General features: G+C 50.4%; 1 protein-coding gene across 12 annotated transcripts in view; it reads right to left on the bottom strand.

The window, feature by feature from the left end:
* Window positions 1-20,662, bottom strand: part of LOC118217280 (supervillin-like) — a 43,351-nt gene that overhangs the window by 6,274 nt on the left and 16,415 nt on the right. For 5 of the 12 annotated variants that reach the window (XM_035399156.1, XM_035399155.1, XM_035399152.1 and 2 more), the window contains exons 3-26: window positions 20,471-20,626; window positions 18,636-18,806; window positions 18,079-18,113; window positions 16,635-16,696; window positions 13,498-13,637; window positions 11,411-11,711; window positions 10,663-11,102; window positions 10,084-10,213; window positions 9,045-9,092; window positions 8,300-8,368; window positions 7,055-7,129; window positions 6,766-6,913; window positions 6,237-6,302; window positions 5,869-6,049; window positions 5,193-5,347; window positions 4,886-5,014; window positions 4,122-4,258; window positions 3,740-3,887; window positions 3,017-3,162; window positions 2,435-2,610; window positions 2,172-2,310; window positions 1,469-1,775; window positions 579-727; window positions 184-283 (exon numbers count right to left, since the gene is read on the bottom strand). In XM_035399156.1, coding sequence (XP_035255047.1) covers window positions 184-283; window positions 579-727; window positions 1,469-1,775; window positions 2,172-2,310; window positions 2,435-2,610; window positions 3,017-3,162; window positions 3,740-3,887; window positions 4,122-4,258; window positions 4,886-5,014; window positions 5,193-5,347; window positions 5,869-6,049; window positions 6,237-6,302; window positions 6,766-6,913; window positions 7,055-7,129; window positions 8,300-8,368; window positions 9,045-9,092; window positions 10,084-10,213; window positions 10,663-11,102; window positions 11,411-11,711; window positions 13,498-13,637; window positions 16,635-16,696; window positions 18,079-18,113; window positions 18,636-18,806; window positions 20,471-20,626 — 3,608 coding nt within the window. The remainder of the gene's footprint in view (window positions 1-183; window positions 284-578; window positions 728-1,468; window positions 1,776-2,171; window positions 2,311-2,434; window positions 2,611-3,016; window positions 3,163-3,739; window positions 3,888-4,121; window positions 4,259-4,885; window positions 5,015-5,192; window positions 5,348-5,868; window positions 6,050-6,236; window positions 6,303-6,765; window positions 6,914-7,054; window positions 7,130-8,299; window positions 8,369-9,044; window positions 9,093-10,083; window positions 10,214-10,662; window positions 11,103-11,410; window positions 11,712-13,497; window positions 13,638-16,634; window positions 16,697-18,078; window positions 18,114-18,635; window positions 18,807-20,470; window positions 20,627-20,662) is intronic. The other 7 variants (XM_035399151.1, XM_035399153.1, XM_035399161.1 and 4 more) reach the window with 7 other exon arrangements.

Below are 20,662 nucleotides of genomic sequence, written 5' to 3' on the forward strand. Positions count from 1 at the left end.
TAGTGCTGTTTATAATGGTGTCAGTGCTGTCTGTTGCAGTGTCAGTGCTGTTTGTACCTGTGTTGGTGTTGTTTGTATCAGCACTGGTGCTGTTTATAATGGTGTCAGTGCTGTCTGTACCGGTGGTGGTGCCGTCTGTACCTGTGTCAGCTCTGTCTGTACAGGTGTCAGTGCTGTCTGTACCTGCATGGTTGGTATCTTCTCGGCTGCCCTTGTGGATGACCAGGCCTCCCTGGAACAGCTGCAGGAAACAGGGAGGTTCCCTCCCCTGAGGCACCAGCACCTGAACACCGTGCACACACACATATACACACACACACACACACACACACACACACACACATACACAGACATACACACACACACACACACACACACATACACAGACATACACACACACACACACACACACACACACACAGATACACACAAAGTATTTTCAGTTTTAATAGCCATACAATCCTGACAGACAGTTTATGATACTGATTTTTAAACACTATTGTAAACATATTTTGAATGAGAGCAGACTTGAGGCCATGCTGTAGGTACATGTTGAATGTACACAGTTAAGTGCTCACCTGCGCCCCCGTGTGGTCGCCTGGCTCCATGAGCGTGGACGTGTCCTTCCTGCTGACGCTGGAGCTGCGGCCCTGCCAGAGGAAGCAGGCGCAGTGCTCCTGCCCTGGAGCTGCGCTGACCCCCTGACCCTGAGACTGCTCCGCCCCCACTGCGCAGAGAGACAGGCAGACAGGGGGACAGACAGACAGAGAGACAGAGAGACAGACAGACAGAGAGACAGACAGGCAGAAAGACAGAGAGACAGGCAGAGAGACAGACAGACAGGCAGACAGGCAGAAAGACAGGCAGAGAGACAGACAGAGAGACAGACAGGCAGAAAGACGGATAGACACACATGCACATAAACACATGCACACACACGCAGGAACATACAAATGCACACATACACACACACATGCACACACATACGCACACACACACACAGGTGGCTATTTAGATGCAGATATTCAGGTGAAGTAACTGTACTAAAGCATGAAATGCACCCCACCTAGGAAAAAAACCAGCAACCAAGATGCAACCACTGACCCTCACCCACTACGCACGTTACCAGCACTGACACAAATGCTACAGTACCACTCTGATACTATGGAGTATACTTACGATGAGATGCATATATAAGCCCTGCCTATGCTACATCTAACCCCCTCTTGCACCTACTTTAGCACTTAATGGAAATTAATCGATTCTTTGAAAAATGTGAATGTAATGCTTTAGGTTTAGGTTTAATGAAAACCACTGGCTGTAACAATGATGGCTTAATGAGCTCTGCTCATTTCCCCAAGCCTCATGTGTGTTTTTAAAGTAAATAATGTGACTAAGAGAGACACACCCAAACTGGTCGCCGTGGCAACAGATAAGCACGCAGCGGTAACCGTGGTGACAGACTCACCGGCGCCGGTGACGGAGTACTTCCAGCGGACGGCGTAGGTGTTCCCCTCGTGCAGCTGAGCGGCGCTCTCTCGCGGGAGCGGACGCTCGTCGAGCTCCCCGACGTCCCAGACGTCCACGGCGACGGTGCTCAGCTCCGCCTGCCGCCCGTCCTCCCCCCGCACCGGGCCCCGCCCCCTCTGCACATCCATGCCATCCAGGATGGTGCCCACCGGCCCGGCCGCCCCCCCAGCCAGCAGGGCCCTGGCGTCGCACGGGCGCAGCTCCGACTGGGCGGGGGCGGGGGCGGGGTCGGGGGTCGCGGGACCCTGCGGAGAACGAGACGCACAGGACGACGTCACGCAACGCGGTCGCTCTGACTCCAAATCCAGCCTTCACTGAGTTGACAATATGGCTGTGTGATATATCACATTGCGGTTCTTTAAAGCGTAATAAGAATATCTGCTGCCAGGGGGCATAGAGGTGATCGTTCCTCTTTATCATTCTTTAATTATGCCTGATGCGGTAGTAAACAACCAGAGGCCATGTGAAATGCTTCTGGGAAGAAAAACAGCACTGATATCTATCGGGTGCTGATAAGACAGCCAATCGGGCGCTGACAACATCACCTGTACATTCCATGGCGGCAGTTATTGTTATATTGCTTTAAAAAACCACGATTTCATATATCGTATAACCGTACTCGACAACACTCTCCTCCTCACCTTCAGTTCCTCCACAGGCACCTCCTCCTTGGCTCCGCCCCTCCCGGCCCAGTCCAGAAACTTCTCTCTGAAGAGAGCGGTCTCGCTGTGCTCTGACAGGCAGCCGAACAGCGCCCAGCTGGGCCGCCCCTCTCCCATCCTGTAGAGACACGCCCCAGTCACCAATTTTACCCAACGCAGGGGTGCAGCTCACAATCTGACTGAGCTGCTGCAGGAACAGTACTGTTTGGGACATTGTGTGTGTGTGTATGTGCGGGACTCACCTCTGTATCTCTGTGCTAGTGGCTGATGGGTTGAGGGGGTTCACTCTGCAGTTGCTGTAGTCGTAGGGCCCGCCCCACACCTGTCTGCCCAGCTGCAGCGCCACCTGTCTGTGGCCCAGAGGAACATCCTCCCCCTGCCACACATACACCTCACTGCCAAAGTCAAAGACCAGCACCTGGAGATCAACACAGAACACACACACACTTTACTGCCAAAGTCAAAGACCAGCACCTGGAGATGGACACAGAACACACACACACTTCACTGCCAAAGTCAAAGACCAGCACCAGCAGATCAACACAGAACACACACACACCTTACTGCCAAAGTCAAAGACCAGCACCTGGAGATCAACACATAACACACATGACAAACATAGACCAGACCACACATGCACGCACACACACAAGCGTGCAGGCACTAACAGACACACACACACACACACACACACACACACACACAGACAGTTCTGATTCAGTGTTACAACCAGGTAAAGGGGCACACAGGCACATTCGTACATGGGAAAGACATGGACAGACACAGCGAGCTCTGCCCCTGGGTGCAGTGATGGGGATTCTGACCTCGGAGGACTTGAGCAGGGCGACGCTGGGGATGGCGGCCCAGGCGTCGTCATGGGGAACCAGCCTGTCGTCCGCCAGCCAGTACACGCAGTTAGACTCCACCACCCCACTCTCAAACTGCTCGTCCTCCTCTGGACCTCCAGCTCCTGCAAACACATACACAGACATGCACATGAGCACACACACGTACACACACAAAGGGCCTGTGACTTCTACACACTGACAAATTAACACCTGACAGGCCACATACCATTACAGGAGACTGCTGAGCTGCTATTAGCAAGCAAGCAAACATTAAAGATTTAGAAAAACTGTCATTAGCTACTTCTAGCTAGCTCCCCCAGCCTCACTTGCAGTTGTCCGGTTGTGAAAAATTCTAGACCTGGCAAACCTAGTAACAAGCTACAGTAGAGGAACTTGTATTGCAGGTAACAACAACGTGGCAACGTGGTAGACCGTGTTCTGGAAAGACTTTTTCCAACCAGAGAGTAATTTTCAAAAGAATATAACACAAGTTATTATTGGCAAATGATTCTCAGCGCAAAAAAAATATTTTCCCTAAGTGTGCATCATGGGATAGAGCTTGAAACACTGCATCCTCTACACTAGCGAGCAGAAAGAAAATATACTTGCAGTACACACTTTAAGTAAGCAGTATGTAGCAACCCGTTTCGGACGTGGCCTGTGTCTAGTGTGTCCGTGTGTCTGTCTCTGCTCACGCACCTCTGTACTCAGCCTTTCCCCCCAGCAGGTCCCAGAACTCCTGGACCAGGGTGCTCTCGCTCTCTCTGCCCTCCTCCAGGACGCTCACCTGAGGAGCAGTGCATCCCAAATCCCCCTGAGCCTGCACCGAGGAAGCCAGCTGACAGGCCTGGGGGGTAAGGGGGGGGGGGGGGATAGAACAAGCAGAAACACAATAACATGCATTGGTTACAAAATACTATTAATTCCTCCCAAATACATGTGTATAAATCATACAAGGAGGTTAGGTACCTGGATTACATATAAAAGTACAAACGCACAAATGCATATTTCAGACGTATGTGAAACACTGCCATTAGCAGAGATAGAGAGTGCACTGCGCTCTACCCAAAAGGTGTGGTACCTTGGCTTTCTCCATGGCGTTGGCAAACTCGCCGTTCCACAGGAAGCAGCGAGCGGGCGTGACCAGCAGGAAGCAGTCACCACTGTTTAAGGAGCGGGCTGTCGGCTCCACCAGACGCACCTGCACATGCCTCCGACCTGCCAAACAGAACCATGAATAAGCTTGGCGATGTCGTCCGAACACAGAGAATCACCTCACCTATGTGCGGTCAATAATCTCACCTGAACACGGTCAATAACCTCACCTACACACGGTCAATCACCTCACCTACATACAGTCAATCACCTTATCTGTACACGGCCAATAAACTTACCCGCAAACAGTCAATAAACTCACCTGCACACAGTCAATCACCAGACCTGTACACCAGTCCGTCACCTCAAATGCCACCGGTCATTAACCTCACTTACAAGCAGTAACTGACTTTGCCTACACAGAATACTGTCCTTAAAGTAATGACAAGAATGATGTGAAACATGTGGACCAACAGTTAGCTGAAATTGTGTTATAAGACTCAGCTAAAGTAGGGCTTTTATGTAAGTAAACAAGATCAGTGATTAAAAAAAATTTATTTGGAGCAACATGCTGGGTGAGTGCATTTCGGCAATACATCCGGCATCTGACGCCTCGACTGAAGTTCAATGATCAATTCATTAATTGCTTGCAATGAGAAAAAGAAATCCATTGAGAAACTACATATTCCAGCATCCTCGGTTATCAGGCTTCTCACCATTTCCTGAAAGAGAGGAAGCCAGAAAACTGACCTTTGATGTGGAGGAGCATGAGCGTGCTGTATGGCAGGTAGCTGTTGTTAATCTTATCTCCGTTGGGCTTGGTGTCGCACAGGTTGGCATCACAGTTCTCCTTATTGGCCAGGCCTGTCGGTGACTCATCTGATGGAGGGGCATAACGCATTAACAGTACAGAAGTGCAAGAGACTAACATTGCTTCAGTGTAACTCAACAAGGGCTTTTAAAAGTACTCAAATGTAAGAAATGCCCCTGAAACACATGCTGTTTTTACAGCGGCCATTTTCTCTCAGAATGACGCGAGCATGTCACATGACTCAACTATTCTCCGTGGGTGAGGTCACGCTGGAGCGCTGCTCCGTGTACTCCTGGCGGATGTCCGCGCGGGCAGCCAGAACACGCAGGGGGTTCCGCGAGCCCTGGGTCTTACGGGCCGGACGCACAGCCCGCTTGTGGTCCGCTACAGAGGAGGTCAACCTGTACACACACATTTTAATTCTTTATTTAGGTCCACATTTATAAAATACATCATAAGGGCCCAAATATATTTCTGCTGCTTTCTAATGTCCTTCACTTGAGTAGCAGAAAGCATACCAGTAGGGATAAAGCAAACAAAATGCAGGTTAGACATTTGCATCTCAATTGCACCGACAAGAAACATTACGGGGACAAGAAACATCTTCTCCTCCATATACTGCGACTGCCTATAAGGGAGGAAACTGAGCAATATTGTGCTATTCAAAACACAAACACACACAAACACACACTTAGATGGGTATGGTGGACTGGGCCATGTAGCAGAAAGTGGGCGTGGCCTACTTGGGTGTGGTGTATTTGAGAATGCGGCTCAAAGGGTAGTGCCTTGGCTGAATGGAGCAGTGCCCGACTATGACATGATGGATTGGTGGATAAAAATAAAAGGTGCTGCTTACGTGAGTGTCGGATTGGAGGAATAAAGTGAAAGGGGGTGCGGCTTAGCCGAAAGTGGTGTGGCTTACTTGGGTGAGGCGGATTCGAGGATGCAGCCGAAGTCCTGCTCCACGTGGGTGGGGCTGCTGGAGTCGAGGATGGAGGCGGGAGAGCGGTGGGAGGGGCCCCGGGCGTCCACACCATCCACCGTAGTCACCTCCATCACCGCCTCGGCTGCCACCTCGATCGAGGTCTCGCCCTGGCCAGACTCTGGGAAGGGAAGTCCCATTAGACCACACAGGACCATTTTAATGGACCATTTTACTGGGGCATTCAAGTCAAAGGAAAATGTGATTGGCTCCATAATGGCCAATGGCTTTGGTGTTTACTGAAGCCCAGCTCCACTGAAGGCTAAGATCTACAGTTACATGGAGTGTTCTAGAAAGGGTGCGCCTACCCTTGCTCTGAGGCTTGTCCAGCCTCTTATCCTCTTTAGGTTCTAGTTGGGGGTGAGCGCAGGTCTCTGTTAAAGTCAGAGGACTCAGTCAGAGACAGGACAGGTCACCCCAACCACAAACTCAAACAACAGAGCTGAGCATCATCTAAAACGTTTCCTCCCTGTGCACAGAACAGCAGTGCTTCAGGAGTCGATGTGACCTCCCAAGAACCCGAGAGAGGTTTCTCTGGGGTAGTCCTGCCGGTCAGATGCAGGAGATGGTTGGCCTGCCAGGGAACAGAATTTGGGGTCTCCTTACCTCAACCAGCTGCAACCCTTACTGCTGTTCAGCCATTTTAAGCTGCACAGCTTTTGAAGAACCACCAGGCACTGACTGTGGAAGTCGTGTTCTTGCAGATTCATAAACTATATCCTTTTAGTGTATCCTACTTGAATGTGTTTTTCTGACTGACTGTTACTCGATATTATGTGACATATGCTGTCAGATGTCCTCCACATGGATTAGACAGGATAATGGAGGCGCGCTTACCTCTGCTGGCCGTAGGTGCAGCAACAGTGAGCTGGGTGGAGTCTTTGGAGGCGCCTTCACCCTGGACCTTCCGCTGCTCCTCCTCCCCCGGCTGAACGCACGCGTGTTCCGCCAAAGGCACACTGGTCTCCAAATCAGCTGAGGCACTCTGTACAGACACATAGGGTTTGTGTGAATGTTGCAGTTCTGTGCAGACACACAGAGTTTGTGTGACTACCACAGCTCTCCTGTGTGTGTGTGTGTGTACAGTATGTGTGCATAAGTGTATGTGTGTGTGATTGTGCTTTACCTTCTGTGTCCAGGGGGATGGAGAGTTCCCCTCAGTGGCAGATGAGAGCTCTTGGGCCTCATAGGCCTGAGTGGTCTGGATAAGAGAGAGGGGGAGAGGACACTGAGAGAGTGAGTGAGTGAGAGAGAGAGAGAGAGAGAGCGCCAGAGAGAGAGAGGAAACACTCCACACACAAAGCACACAGCCCTCCAGTACCAAACATTTACATTACTGACATATTACTAACATCATCATATATTAATGGCATAGGCATGGGTCATAAACCATGTATTAGATAAATTAAACACTATTGCATACAGCCTTGATGTGTCTTTATTCGAAGCAGAATTTGTGTACCTTGATAGCACGAAACATTATCCGACTTCAGCAGGTAAGTCTGCCCCAAAAAGTTAGCGTATGCGCCACATCACGCCATCCTAGTTAAACTGAAACTACTTTGAAAATTCTCTGAGATGTCTATTATATAGCAAGCAAACCAAGCAGCCAAACAGGGAAAGACCTTAGTGATCTCCCAGAACAGTGACTAGCCACACTATGCCCCCAGGGGGCGCCAAAGATCAGGCACAAGGAATGCTCCACACAGGTTGACATCTGGCATTTACAGCTCCCACAGGTGCTGCTGCCGGCTCGTATGTTCCCGGCTCGACAGTCTGACAGGCTGCAGAGCCTCGGGCCTCATTGGAGACCAGGGTTGCTATAGTTACGTAAAACACGATGAAGGCTCACACAGTTCACACAGGCCTACTGACTCTGATAACCAAGCCCTGAATCCAAAAGAAAACACAGCAACCAGGGGAAGGAGAATCAGTGTGCAATAAGCGGACACGATCGGAACCCAGAAACACCAAACTGGCACACACACGTGCACTCACAGACACACGCATGCACACGCCAATCCACACGATGCACAAGCACTGCACACAAACACAACTACACAAGCACACACAGACACAGAAATGTACAAATTCACATGCACCTGCACCCATACACATGACACACACACAACAAACATATACTCACACATGCATGCAAACACACAGACACGCATGTACACAAACACAAATAGACATGCACAAAACACAATACACGGACACACACCAAACACTCACAGACAGCACACTAACACACATCCGTATGCGCACGTGCACGCATCCACATACACGCGCACCCACGTGACATACATGCACGTGCATACACACGCGCTTATGCACGCACACGCAAGCACGTGCACGTGTGCACACTCACCTGGTTGTAACACAGTACGTACTGGGAGGTGGGGCTAGCGGGTACAAAGAGGGAGGAGAACACGGGCTCCTGGGACAGGAAGGCGGGGCAGAGCAGGGTGAAACTGAGCAGCCTGAACACACTGCCGAGAGCATCACAGCTCTACAGCTCACTGCACATTACCGCTCTCTATGGATCACACAGCGGCCAATGGAATTAAGTATTACTGCTCTATGGATCACACAGCAGCCAACGGGATTAGGTATTACTGCTCTCTATGGATCACACGGCAGCCAATGGAATTAGGTATTACTGCCCTCTATGGATCACACAGCAGCCAATGGAATTATGTATTACTGCTCCATAGATCACACAGCACACAATGGAATTATGTATTACTGCTCCATGGATCACACAGCAGCCAATGAAATAGCACATCTCCACTCACTATGGATTACACAGCAGCCAATGGAATTATATGTGATGACAGATGAATAATGGAAGGAAATTATATAACCCTGGGGGGAACAAAAGTTTTCTATTCCTGTAAAGATTGCTAGCTATCGCTATCTAGTTATAGCTGTAGCTAACTTAGCCAACCAGTCAACACTCTTGACCTAAACTGCATCTGTACTGCTGCATTTATGTACCAAGAGCAAGAATGGGAACCCCTGACTCTCTGGTAGGTTCGTTTTAAATCTATTCACTTCTGATTGGCTCACTTTGATAACAAATTTAACAGGACAGCATGGAGACCTAAGCTTACCCAGCACACAGTGTGGTCAGCAGCATCATGGGAAATCTTATTCTCAACCTAAAGGGGGAAGCGATGAGGAGAGAGGGAAGGAGGAACAGGAATAAGGATGCGAAAGCAGAGGAGGAAGGGAAAGAAATTCCCAAATAAAGGAATAGAAGAGGACAATAAAAATAAACGGCTTTCAAACTGTGAAGTGGAGCAAACAAAGTCACACACAGCCAGCTCAGAAAAAGCACACTGGCCCTTCAGAGCTGCTGCTGCAGATTCCCAAAGACACTTCCACACACAGCTCTATTACCAGGACAATGACAAGCTTATACGTTTCTCATATTGCATCTGGCCCACAACCTCTCCTGACTGTGGCCTTGAGCAGGGCACTGACTCTCTCACTCCTAAAGCAAGCTGAGCCCTGCCAGCGCTGCCCTCCATCTTAACGCAGACAAATTCACTCACGAGTGTGTGAACGTTCTGCCTCATCCAATCCACTCTTTGGGATGAGAAAAAGAATGTGAAATGAAATCTCATGCAGTTAGCGGCGCTAAGATGCAGTGCAGCGGCTGCGTATAAGCTTATGCAGAGCACAGTGTGTGACAGCTGGGGAGATGCAGTATAGTGTGTGTAATACTGTATTAGTTGCACTGAGGACATGTAGTGTGTGTAGTACTGTATTAGTGGTACTGGGGACATGTAATTTGTGTAAAACTGTATTTGTTCTACTGGGAATATGTATAGTAGTGTGTGTAATACTGTATTAGTGGTACTGGGGACATGTAGTGTGTATAATACGGTATTAGTGTGCACTGGGTACATGTCGTTTGTGTAATACTGTATTAGTGGTACTGCGGACATGTAGTCTGTAAAATACTGTATTAGTGGTACTAGGGACATGTAGTCTGTATAATCCTGTATTAATGGTACCGGGGGCATGCATTGCAGTATGTGTAATAGCAGATTAATGGTACTGGGGACATGTAGTGTGTATAATACTGTATTAGTGCTACAGGGAACATGTATAGTAGTGTGTGTAATAGTGTATTAGGGATCTTACCTTCTCCCTGCAAGAGACCTGCAGTTGAGTACTGTGTTCAGGGAAGGACACCTGGGCCAGGTGACTGACCTCACTGTGTTTAACAATACTCTGCTGCTCTGTGTCAGCATTGCAGGGCTCAGCCAACCTGCTGAAGAACAAAAACCACAGTCACACACATACAGTACACACATATACACATACAGGCACACATGCACATGTACACACACACGCACACGCACACACACATACGCACACTCCTTTTAGTTGGGAAGTGTTAGCACTGGTTGTTCACGACTTGTGTCTCAGACTGCAGCCTGGGCTGTGTTAGCTCTGGGTGTTTGTTCAGTACCTGGCTCTCAGAGCATTAGACTAAGTGCTAGTGCTGGGTTTTCAGTGCAGCATGGCTGTAGCGTTACTGCTAGGTTTTCTGAGTGTAGCATGGGTGTAGTGTCAGGGCTGGGTGTTCAGAGTGTAGAATGGGTTTAGCGTTAGCGCTAGGTTATCAGAGTGCAGCATGGATGTGGCGTTAGCTCTGGGTATTCAGAGTGTAGCATGGATGTAGCGTTAGCGCTGGGTGTCGGGGAGTCATTTTAGTACCCGTGCGGCTCCTGGCCGTGTTCGGCTGGGGCACTGGGGGCAGGCGGCTTCCCGCGGGACCTGCGGGGCGGAGGGCGGGGTGTTTCGCCGAAGACGGGAGTGGTGGTCCTGCTTCTGGCCCTCCTCCTCCAGGGGGCCACAGGGGAGACGCCCTCGTAGCCGACCAAGCCCTCGCCGTTCCGATCCTGGCCTGTCGGCGCCTCCTGCAGGCTCATGGGGCGGGCGGGCCTCTCCCCGCCCTCAGCCCGGCCCTTCTTCAGGATGCCCCTGATCTCCCGCGGCTCGGAGCCGGGCGGGGCCGGGCGGGCCGGCGCCGGCTGGGCCTCGGGCGGCGGGCGGCAAAACTCGCTGGGCTTCAGGTTGGCGGAGTCGGTCTGCGACCGGTCACACAGGTGGGCGGGGAGGCAGAGGACGGGCAGCTGCACAGCTCCCTGCTGTAGCTGAGGGGGTGGTGGGGGTGGTGGGGGTAGAGGGGGTTAAGGTGTAGTTAGCGAACTCTAAGCATCAGAAGCCACGACTGTATCTCTGCTACAAGCCTGGCAGAATCTGTAAATCTCAGAGCCATAATGGCCAACTTCTCAGGACACAGCCAGCATTTTCTAACCGGTTACATCAACTCAGTGAACGTGTGTCTAATTGAAACATAAGCTAAATATACAATACCTAAAAATACACAATACCTCCCAAAAGATGCATGTATACTATACAAATAGAAGGAGGAGGTGTGAGTGGGCGTGGCCAGGCTCACCAGTTTGACCTCGTCCATGGTGATTGGCTGGGTGCGGTAGCGCGCCCCCTTCTGCCGGCGCCTCTCTGAGGCCTCCGTGGAGATGGGCGGGGCCTTGCTCTCGGGCTCCGGCCGCTTGTTGAAGAGGGCCAGTTTCTCGCTCATGCTCAGTTTGGAGCTCTCATCCTCCATCTCCGGCTTCTCTCCCTCCAGCCCGTTCCCATCGGCCTGGGCCCCGCTCTGGTTCACACCCTGGGCCCCGCCCTGGTTCACGCCCAGGTTCACGCCCTGATCCCCGGCAGGTCCAGCTGGCGTGGGGAGTCTGCAGAGACAGAAAAGGAGCAAAGCAGAGGGAGACAATGAGCATAACGGATTACTTCTGCCACGTCTGCAAGTGCCTGGCAAAGACTATTAATGCTTATTTAACTTTCAAGATGCTTCCATGACGTGCATGTTATCATACTCCAGGACAACAGGTGGCAGTATACGCTATCTGTCAAATATCTCTGAGTTCTACCAACTCAGTTCAGAGCAGAGAAAGACACAGAATGAAGACTGTTTACCAGCTGTCTAGTTTCAGTAGCGAGGTCATCAACAGTGAACCTCCCATTTATTTTCAGCTAGCCAATCATATCTCACATAAATCTGTGCCTTTTGTGGAGTTTCAATAATCTGAAAGCTCATGACATAGATTATGACCTTGGAGAGCGGGAACCACTCTTTTTTCACCCCATTTATCGCAATTCTGTTTTGTGGCCCTTCGCACTTGGCTTGGTGCGGAAAGCATAACAAAACTTCCAACGGTAAAAGGTTCAGGAAACTCATGCTGGGTCCGCTGCTGCTCGAAATACAGCACTGGGCATTCCGACGCACAGGAGTGAACCGACGCTCAGCGGAACAGCCCAAATTCCGCGCAGGTCAGCCGGGGCGGGGGGGGCGGGAGGGGCCGGAGGCTGATATAGCGCCGCTGGGCACGCAGATCTGTGAACGGGAACGCCGCACGCAAGCGTGGCCCCGCCGCTGATTTACAGCGTTCCCGCGAGTCACTGCTCCGCTCCCTGTCCTTCACAGCCAGGCCAGAGCCCAAGGAAGGGCACAGCCGGGGACACGCTGTATAAAGTCCAAGTCTGTATAAAGCACACGGTCCCCGTAGTTTAAAGCATTCTGTCCCTGCAGTTTAAAGCACACAGTCCCCGTAGTTTAAAGCATTCTGTCCCTGCAGTTAAAAGCACTCTGTCCCTGTAGTTTAAAGCATTCTGTCCCTGTAGTTTAAAGCACTCTGTCCCCGTAGTTTAAAGCACTCTGTCCCTGTAGTTAAAAGCATTCTGTCCCTGCAGTTTAAAGCACTCTGTCCCTGTAGTTAAAAGCACTCTGTCCCTGTAGTTTAAAGCACTCTGTCCCTGCAGTTAAAAGCACTCTGTCCCTGTAGTTTAAAGCATTCTGTCCCTGCAGTTAAAAGCACTCTGTCCCTGTAGTTAAAAGCACTCTGTCCCTGTAGTTTAAAGCATTCTGTCCCTGCAGTTAAAAGCACTCTGTCCCTGCAGTTAAAACACACACTGAGGCTGTCCAAAAAAGCACACTTGTCACAGTTGCATACTTGGGCACTGGTCGTGTTCATGTGCTTAGCAGTTTAAAGCACACTGTCCCTCTTCCCTGTAGCACAGTGGAAGTGCAGTTTGGGGGGGGGGGGGGGGGGGATGCAGCATACACATCTCCAACAAATAAAATTTCATTATGACAGCAAGTCACCGTAACAGGAATTGAATATATTGAAAATATACTGGAATAACATGTCTAACTTGTGTTTCTTGCTGCTGAAAAAGAGGTCTGTCATTCAGTCACCTGCCTTCTCTGGCCCTGTAATCTAAGCTGTGAGGTAAAAGAAGAAGAAGAAAGTTTCCACACGCCGCTATTATGCTCCCAAGTGATTTATCAGACGTAACCTTTGACCCCGCAAAGGCCAAATGGCGAAAACTCTGTAACGTTTCATGGGTTACTTTCAATATCACTTTACAGGGATGAGGAGCAGTGTGCTGGTGCTTAATTTCCACTGAAATGATGGACGTGCACACGGCTGATTGGTTCACGGCTCTGAGGCCGACGCCCACCTGATGGCCTCCACGACCTCTTCGGTGGTCACCGGCTGCGTGAGCGCCCTGTGATCGTTGGCATGGCGACTCCGCCAATCGGACGTGCAGCTCCGAGGGCGGGGCCTCAGGAGGGAGGGGCCAGAAGTCTTCTCCAGCTCCTGGAGACAGAACAAGCCATTCTCACTGCAAAGATACCGGTAAAATCACAGCGCTAAAATATCAGCACAAGCCATTCTCACTGCAAAAATGTCAGCAAAATGACAGAACTGAGATACCAGCACTCCCCTGCATCTCCTGGTTTACGTTCACAGGGGAATTCCACAGTAAAATGAACTGCGTCTTCAATAAGTCGACTCTGTCAGAGGTATCTCAAAATTCAAATTACCTGCCTGTTGTAGTTCTTCAAAAATGATGAAGGGTAAATTTGTACATCAATTTGACATATACCCCTACCAAAATTTGCACATTTAACTGCCGATAGTCCAGAGTGACTGTAAAAAGTTGTGTAAGTCGCTCTGGATAAAAGCGTCTGCTAAATGCCTGTAATGTAATGTAATGATACCTCTGTACAGAAATAGCTTTGGCCACACAGAGAGAATTAATCATAAGTTATGCCTTGATTAGTTAAATGAGCTGAATGTTGTTTTGCTTTGAAATTCCTCTTTAAATTGACTTATAACTTATAGCAGAGAGGTATAGGCCTGTGCTTGGGTAGGGCTAAAGTTTACGTCTGCGCCAACAAGCAGCAATAAATGCCTGAAGATAAACAGTGAAAGCATGAGGGGGCACTCTAAATTTGGGAACGAGGGGCGGAAGAGGGGCAGCCTGAGTCAGGGGTGGGGGGCACCCGAGGGGCAGCCTGAGGCTGGGGTGAGGGGCATCCGAGGGTCACTCTAAATCTGGGAGTCAGGGGCACCAGAAGGGCAGTTCCTCCTCCGGCTCCAGAGTTCCAGAGGAGGGGGGCAGAACCACTGGCCGTGCCTGGAGCCGTTCCTTCTCTCGACAGGGAGGGCCAGCAGGGGAGAAACGGGCTGGAGTCTGCTGAAGCAAGCCCCGCCCACCCGGAGGGCCCAGAGCAGCGGCGTGACGAATGGAAACCTTGTTGCCGTGCGGGTCACACGGTAACCGGACTCCCCAGTGTTCCGTTACTCTCCGCCTCCAAAGGGGAATCTAATAATAGGCTCTTAATTACTCCTAACGGTAACCCCTCCCCCTCCCAGGGCATTTTCACCTGGCCTCTACGAGCCATTCAATCATGCCTGGGGTACAGAGGCTCGTGTTTTTCGACCGCAACCCCAAGGCAACCCCGCGTTTCGAGCGAGACGCGCGGAAATGTGATCTCAACCCAGACGTGCTTTAGCTTAGCATGAGCAGAAACTGGAGTGGGTCTACATGGTTTCTACATGCACATAAACACTGTGCCACACATTTACTGATGTACACAGCTTTACAGCAGTCAGGGAGACCATTAATCAAATCTGTAATCACTACAGACAAGCAGGAACTACAATGAGACTCTAAATGCATCATGAAAAATTCTATTTTGCCAAATCACTGCTAATTTTGTGATAAACTGCATATAATATGTATTTAAAACTATAAGGCCAACATATCTAATGCATTACTACCCCTTAACTTCAGCTGTCGATGAAATATAAGTTGAGATGCTACAAAGCCACTTTTAAAATATTAATTTTGGTACATAATATGCTTTCTCATGAATATACTTTTTTGCTGTGACAGCACTCATTGCATGAACAAAATCAGCCTGCTGACTCCTAACCTTGCTTCGCTCTGTAATTCTCTTTCACCCTCACTGGCTTAAGGACTGTCGGTGTGTCTACAGTATTGTACCTCCAACTCAGAGAAAAGGGTGTTGAGTACATACTAAAACATACTTTCTTACAGAATACTACGTTTCTAGACCCCGAGGTCAGCACCTGGTAAACACCCATTAGAGACGTTGTGTTTTTTTACACGACGGTTTCGTGCACAACAACGGGGGTTTTTTTCGACCGATCCGGTAATCGTACCCGGATCTGTTACAGTGTTCAATTTTTATTTCTGATGACTCGACAGCAGGGGGATTACTGACTCTGGCTCTGCGCCAGGGCAGTTCTGGCATTCTTCCAGGTCCCAGCGCACGAACAGAATTCCTGTTTACCCTCCACAATTAAAACTGCAGCAGAGGTAACTAGGCATGGGGATTATACGTGGGGGCGACATAGCTCAGGAGGTAAGAGCGGTTGTCTGGCAGTTGGAGGGTTGCCGGTTCGATCCCCCGCCACCAATTAGGGGTTAGGCGTCGAGCAAGACACCTAACCCCTAATTGCTCCCAACGAGCTGACTGGTACCTTGCAAGGCAGCCTTGTGTGGGAGTGTGTGTGTGAGAGGCATCAATTGTAAAGCGCTTTGGATAAAAGCGCTATATAAATGCAGTCCATTTACCATTTGCCATATACTCACAGGAACGCTCTGCAGTACCAGGGGGAGTCAGCAGGGGGCGCTGAAGGAGACAGCAGCCCGGGTATGGGAGAAAACAGTGCTGTCCTTCAGATGAGAGCTTAAACTGTACGCGCCGTGGTCGTTAAAGACCCAACAGCACTTTTTTAAAGAGGGAGGCCGTTAACCTCATACGCTGGTCAGATTACCACAAAGGGTGGGTCTCTACATCTGGCCACCGTACAATATCTACCCCGCAGTCCAGCCGGCTACACAAGCCCTCGCACGGTCATCCCTCCACCGCTGAGTTAGCCACTGGGCAGCGTTAGCCATGAGAACTGTTGGGCTGCCCTTTCAGCGAACATCACCTTGCTCTGGATTCCGCATTCCTCCGGTTTCAGTGTTCACAACAAGCCTGAGGAAAACTGATCAAGACGCTTCGACATTTACGATCAAGGGGGGGAGCAAACGGCATCAGCCGGTGAGCCAGTGACATCGACGCACAAACCACGAGTCTGCCTTTAGCCTCCTACCGGCCTCCTGAGAGAAACGAAAGGCCTGCGGGTTTATCAGGGTCACCCACGCTCAGGGCCACGTCCCTGCGTCCTCAGAGGAAGCGACCTTTCCGTACAATGCTAAGGTCGTACGGCGCAGGCCCCCCAGGGAACGGCCGGGGATCGGGTTTCAGAGGCAGCGGGGAAGGCGGTACTCACTTTAAAGAGAGTCATCTTGGCAGCGACGCTCATGTTGGCCCTCTCGTCCGTTTTCACGTCAGCTGGAAAAGAACGCGGACACAAGGCGAACACCGTCAGACTCGCAGCCACGTCAGGGCCCAGTGAAGGTAGGGCATTTGGTAGAAGACTGTGTGAAATGCACAGGCCAATTTCTGAAATGCAGCTCATGATGATCATGAGTCTGGATTGTTTTTTTTTGGTGCCCAACGTTGGGCCGTACATATATGGAGTTGGAGGAAGACCTTTCATATGCGGCTTTAGCATGCAGCCCACGGGCGCCCGACTGACCAGCAGGGGTTGCCAGACAGAGATAAAATGCTGACCGCTGGGTGAAACAATCACTAAACGGCATGTCACCTTATGAAGCTACTGGCCACGGTCGGCGCTGACACGGTCTGAATTCTATCCAAGACTACGAAGCTCATCCATGCACCACAGCATGGTCGTTTAGCCGAATGAGCCACCCAGCAACCCCCATTATTGTATCTCATTAGGTCAGATCTCCGCAAAGACACTGTTGGGAAATGTCTGGTGGAAGTGTTTCACTGCTCAGCCAGGGAACCCTGCAGCCCAGAACCATCAGATCCCTGACTAATCTTCTCAAATTAGGGTAACAGCAGCCATCTGACTGGATGCACAGGAAACTAATCCTCTGCTCGCTGAGCACAGAGCAGGAGACATGTGGAAAGCTGGAGAAGCCCATCTCCATGGCGATACCACACCAGCGTGGCATTTTATAGGATCCCGGCTGCAAGACCTTTTAGTAATGTATGAGAAACACCATATGAATAAATGACCAAGAGCGTGTGTGTGTCTTATGCCAATGCATGCGCACCATATTGTTGCAATGTGATATGTTATGAGATGCTATTTATGCCACAGTGTTGATGTCACACAGTGACGTCGTCGCAGCAGTGCCGATAATGACAATGGTAGGCTGATACAATGCTGACAGAGAAAGTCCGAACCGTAGGCCAAACAGAGCCAAATGAGGCAAAATACAGGCAAGCAAAGCTAAATGGGGCTAAAATGGACCAAATCAAAGCTTAAATTATAAAATGAATCAACAAAGTAAAATCAATGACTTAATTTAATGAGTCATGCTGAAAGACACAGACACTAGAAGATACTGCAGCTTTTCAGTTTGACACCCTGGGTGTCAACATCTGATAATCGGCCAGAATAAGTAAGCTTGACACAGAGTACAAAATGGGTACATAAAAAGCCAGGTGGTTATATCAGCACTCCTCAAACACATTGCCTACCATCTGCTTCCATTTGTAATTCTGTTGTGCTATTTTTAAGATTAGACTCCTATTAAAATAATCTGTGCACCAATAATTTTAAGGATATAAATCCTTGACACAACTAAGAGGGGAAAATGTTCTACGGAAAGCTTTAGAAAGAAAGAGGGTTACTTTACCTTTCTGTGTGTCCCCTTCTTCAGGTTCAACGAAGCTGTGAGAAAAATCAGAAGACAAATGAGGTCAAACACTGAAAAACAGACAAGAGATGAGATCGCTCCTTGCTTCTTGCCCTATGGCAGGAAAAGGGTTATGCCCCATAGAACAGTGGTTCCCAAACTGTGAACTGAGACCCCCTGCGGGTCTTGAAATTGACCGAGGAGATCAAATGAAGAACCGTGCAAGTTATGCATAAGCGCTACGCTTGTTACAGTGCGCATGCGGGTGTTCCGCAAAAACATTCAAATTTATGCTAGTTGTATTTCTTAAATGCTTTCCCCCCTTTTTCTCAAAAATTCCTCATACAGTATCAAAAATGAATGAATACCGTATGAGGAATAATCATAAATATATAATATTAAAGTTCATTTTTGTGTAATCCACCCTAAATGGATGATACATTCTTGTGTGCGCGGTTCCATGTTAAACCACGCCCGTCCCCAGCTGGGCCAGCTGTACTCAGGCCAGCTCCAGGCTTCACGGCGCACACCAGGCCCGAGCGCGTTGCGGCCCCTACCCGCCGCTCTCCTGCACCTCCGTGGCGGTTATCGGCTGGGTCCGGAAGCGCTCGCTGGTCTTGCGGCTCTCGGCCGCCCCCCCGGGCAGGTAGCGGCGAGTTCGGCGCCGCCCCTCGGGCGCAGGGCTTCCCGCCAAGTCCAGAGACGAGGTCACGGACCCGCCGTCGCTGCTGATGTGACGTCGGGGAAGGAGGGACAGAAACAGGGAAGCCGTGAGGAAACCGTGGCAGAAGATGGATGAGCCAGACAAACCCACTCATGCACTCACACAAACACACATTCACATAAGCATATTGCATATTCCATATTGCACATGAGGCAGCCTGCAGCATTCACTATCTAAGCAAAGGCATGAGTGTGTTTCAAGGGGTCTGGGAAAGCATGGGTTACAGAGAGTGCCAATCAGAGATCCCAGTCTCTGTATCTGAGTGCCATGTGCTCTGTGTCCAGAATGTTGGAGCCATGCAAAAGCAGCCAAGTTATCCCCCTAACTGCTGAAAAGCCTGGAATTTTCCTGACTTCCAAGTAACTATGGAAAAGCCTGGAATTCTCCTGACTTCCCCGTAACTATGGAAAAGCCTGTAATTCTCCTGACTTTCCCCTAGCTGTGGAAAAGCCTGGAATATGCAGACAGACAGACACACACATACTGGAGGCTCTACACCTGGAAAATTGGGGATTCCACATCCAGTGGCCAGTCCTCCTCATAGCGGTGCAAAAGCAATTTCCAGTGTTAAGAGCTCAACAGGGCAGTGTCAATACTGTAAGCTGATGACCATGTTAACGTCTAAATGTGCTTTTAGACGAGTCCGCGTGGAGGTGAAGATGTCCACCCTCATTTTTAAAGGCTCTGTGATACCCTCCTGCGTAAATCCCGCATTTTCGCATTTTTGAACAAGAGCGCCACCTGTGCCACGGGAGGTATCAATCAAAACAAAGAGCGCATTCCGATATTTAGCAAAGCCCTCCCTTGAAATTCCGGACAAGGTTAAAGAGCAACGACGCTACATGAGTACACTGCTTGCACGGTGAAGAAAAGAGCGGAGGAAGGCAGAAAGGCAGAGAGGACAGGAGAACAGCACAGCAGAGACGAATCTCCTGGCCTTGATTCAGGTCCCCTTTGAATCCCCCATTGATAAATGAACGAGTCTCACACCAGAGCCCTTGACACAGGCCCAGCCGGGGAGGAAACGGCGGTGGCTGATAAGGTCGAGTGCTTTCGACAGGCCTGCGCCCGACCCAGACAAAGAGGACAGCGCTCAAGGCCGTCGCTTCCATTCACCAACGCGGCCCGAGTGTCTCTGCGTGCTGTCAAACGCACCCTGGGGCACTGCCTGGTAAACGCACCGTTCCCAGAGAACTGAGTCAAACGCTTAAGGACACACTCACAGACAGGCGAGCAGAGCAGGAGTGTAGGTGGGAGGCTTCTTAGAGCAGCGTTACACAATGGGCCCCTACAGGAAGAGGACTGATGACAAACCGACCTCCGTAAAGCGCTAGCGGTTAGTAGCTTTACAGCAGGGATGGCCAATCCAGGTCCTTCAGACGCATATAAACCAATGCGTTAGCGTCGGCTAGACTGAAATTACACGAGCCGACACGAGAACGATTTCAGTTACGACCTTTAGAAAGGGCGTTCAAGTTATGTTGTTTCAATTGGTCTTTAACCAAAGGAACCATTACTAAGCCAAACAGAAGAAAACATCAGGGGTGGCTCCTGATGCAGGGTTGACTGTGAGTGACTTTGCTGACGCGCCTGGTTGGTGGACCTCGGTCTGGCGCCCCCTGGAGTAGGCCGGGGGTAATGCCGCACATGCCCGCGCGTGGGACCTACGCTCTTTCGGGCTGCGGCCCGCTTGCGCTCTGCTGCAGCAGGGCGCTCCTCAGCTGGCCCACCGACACCCGTGTGCGCAGCTGCAAGGCATCGTGGGAGGGGGCGTCCGCATCTCCGCCCCCGTCGCACGGCCCCGCAGCGGCCTGGGACCACTGCCTGGAGGGGGCGGGGCGAGGGCAGGAGCGAGGATAG

The sequence above is a fragment of the Anguilla anguilla genome, chromosome 17, assembly GCF_013347855.1.
Source record: "Anguilla anguilla isolate fAngAng1 chromosome 17, fAngAng1.pri, whole genome shotgun sequence".
NCBI classification, from domain to species: Eukaryota; Metazoa; Chordata; class Actinopteri; order Anguilliformes; family Anguillidae; genus Anguilla; species Anguilla anguilla.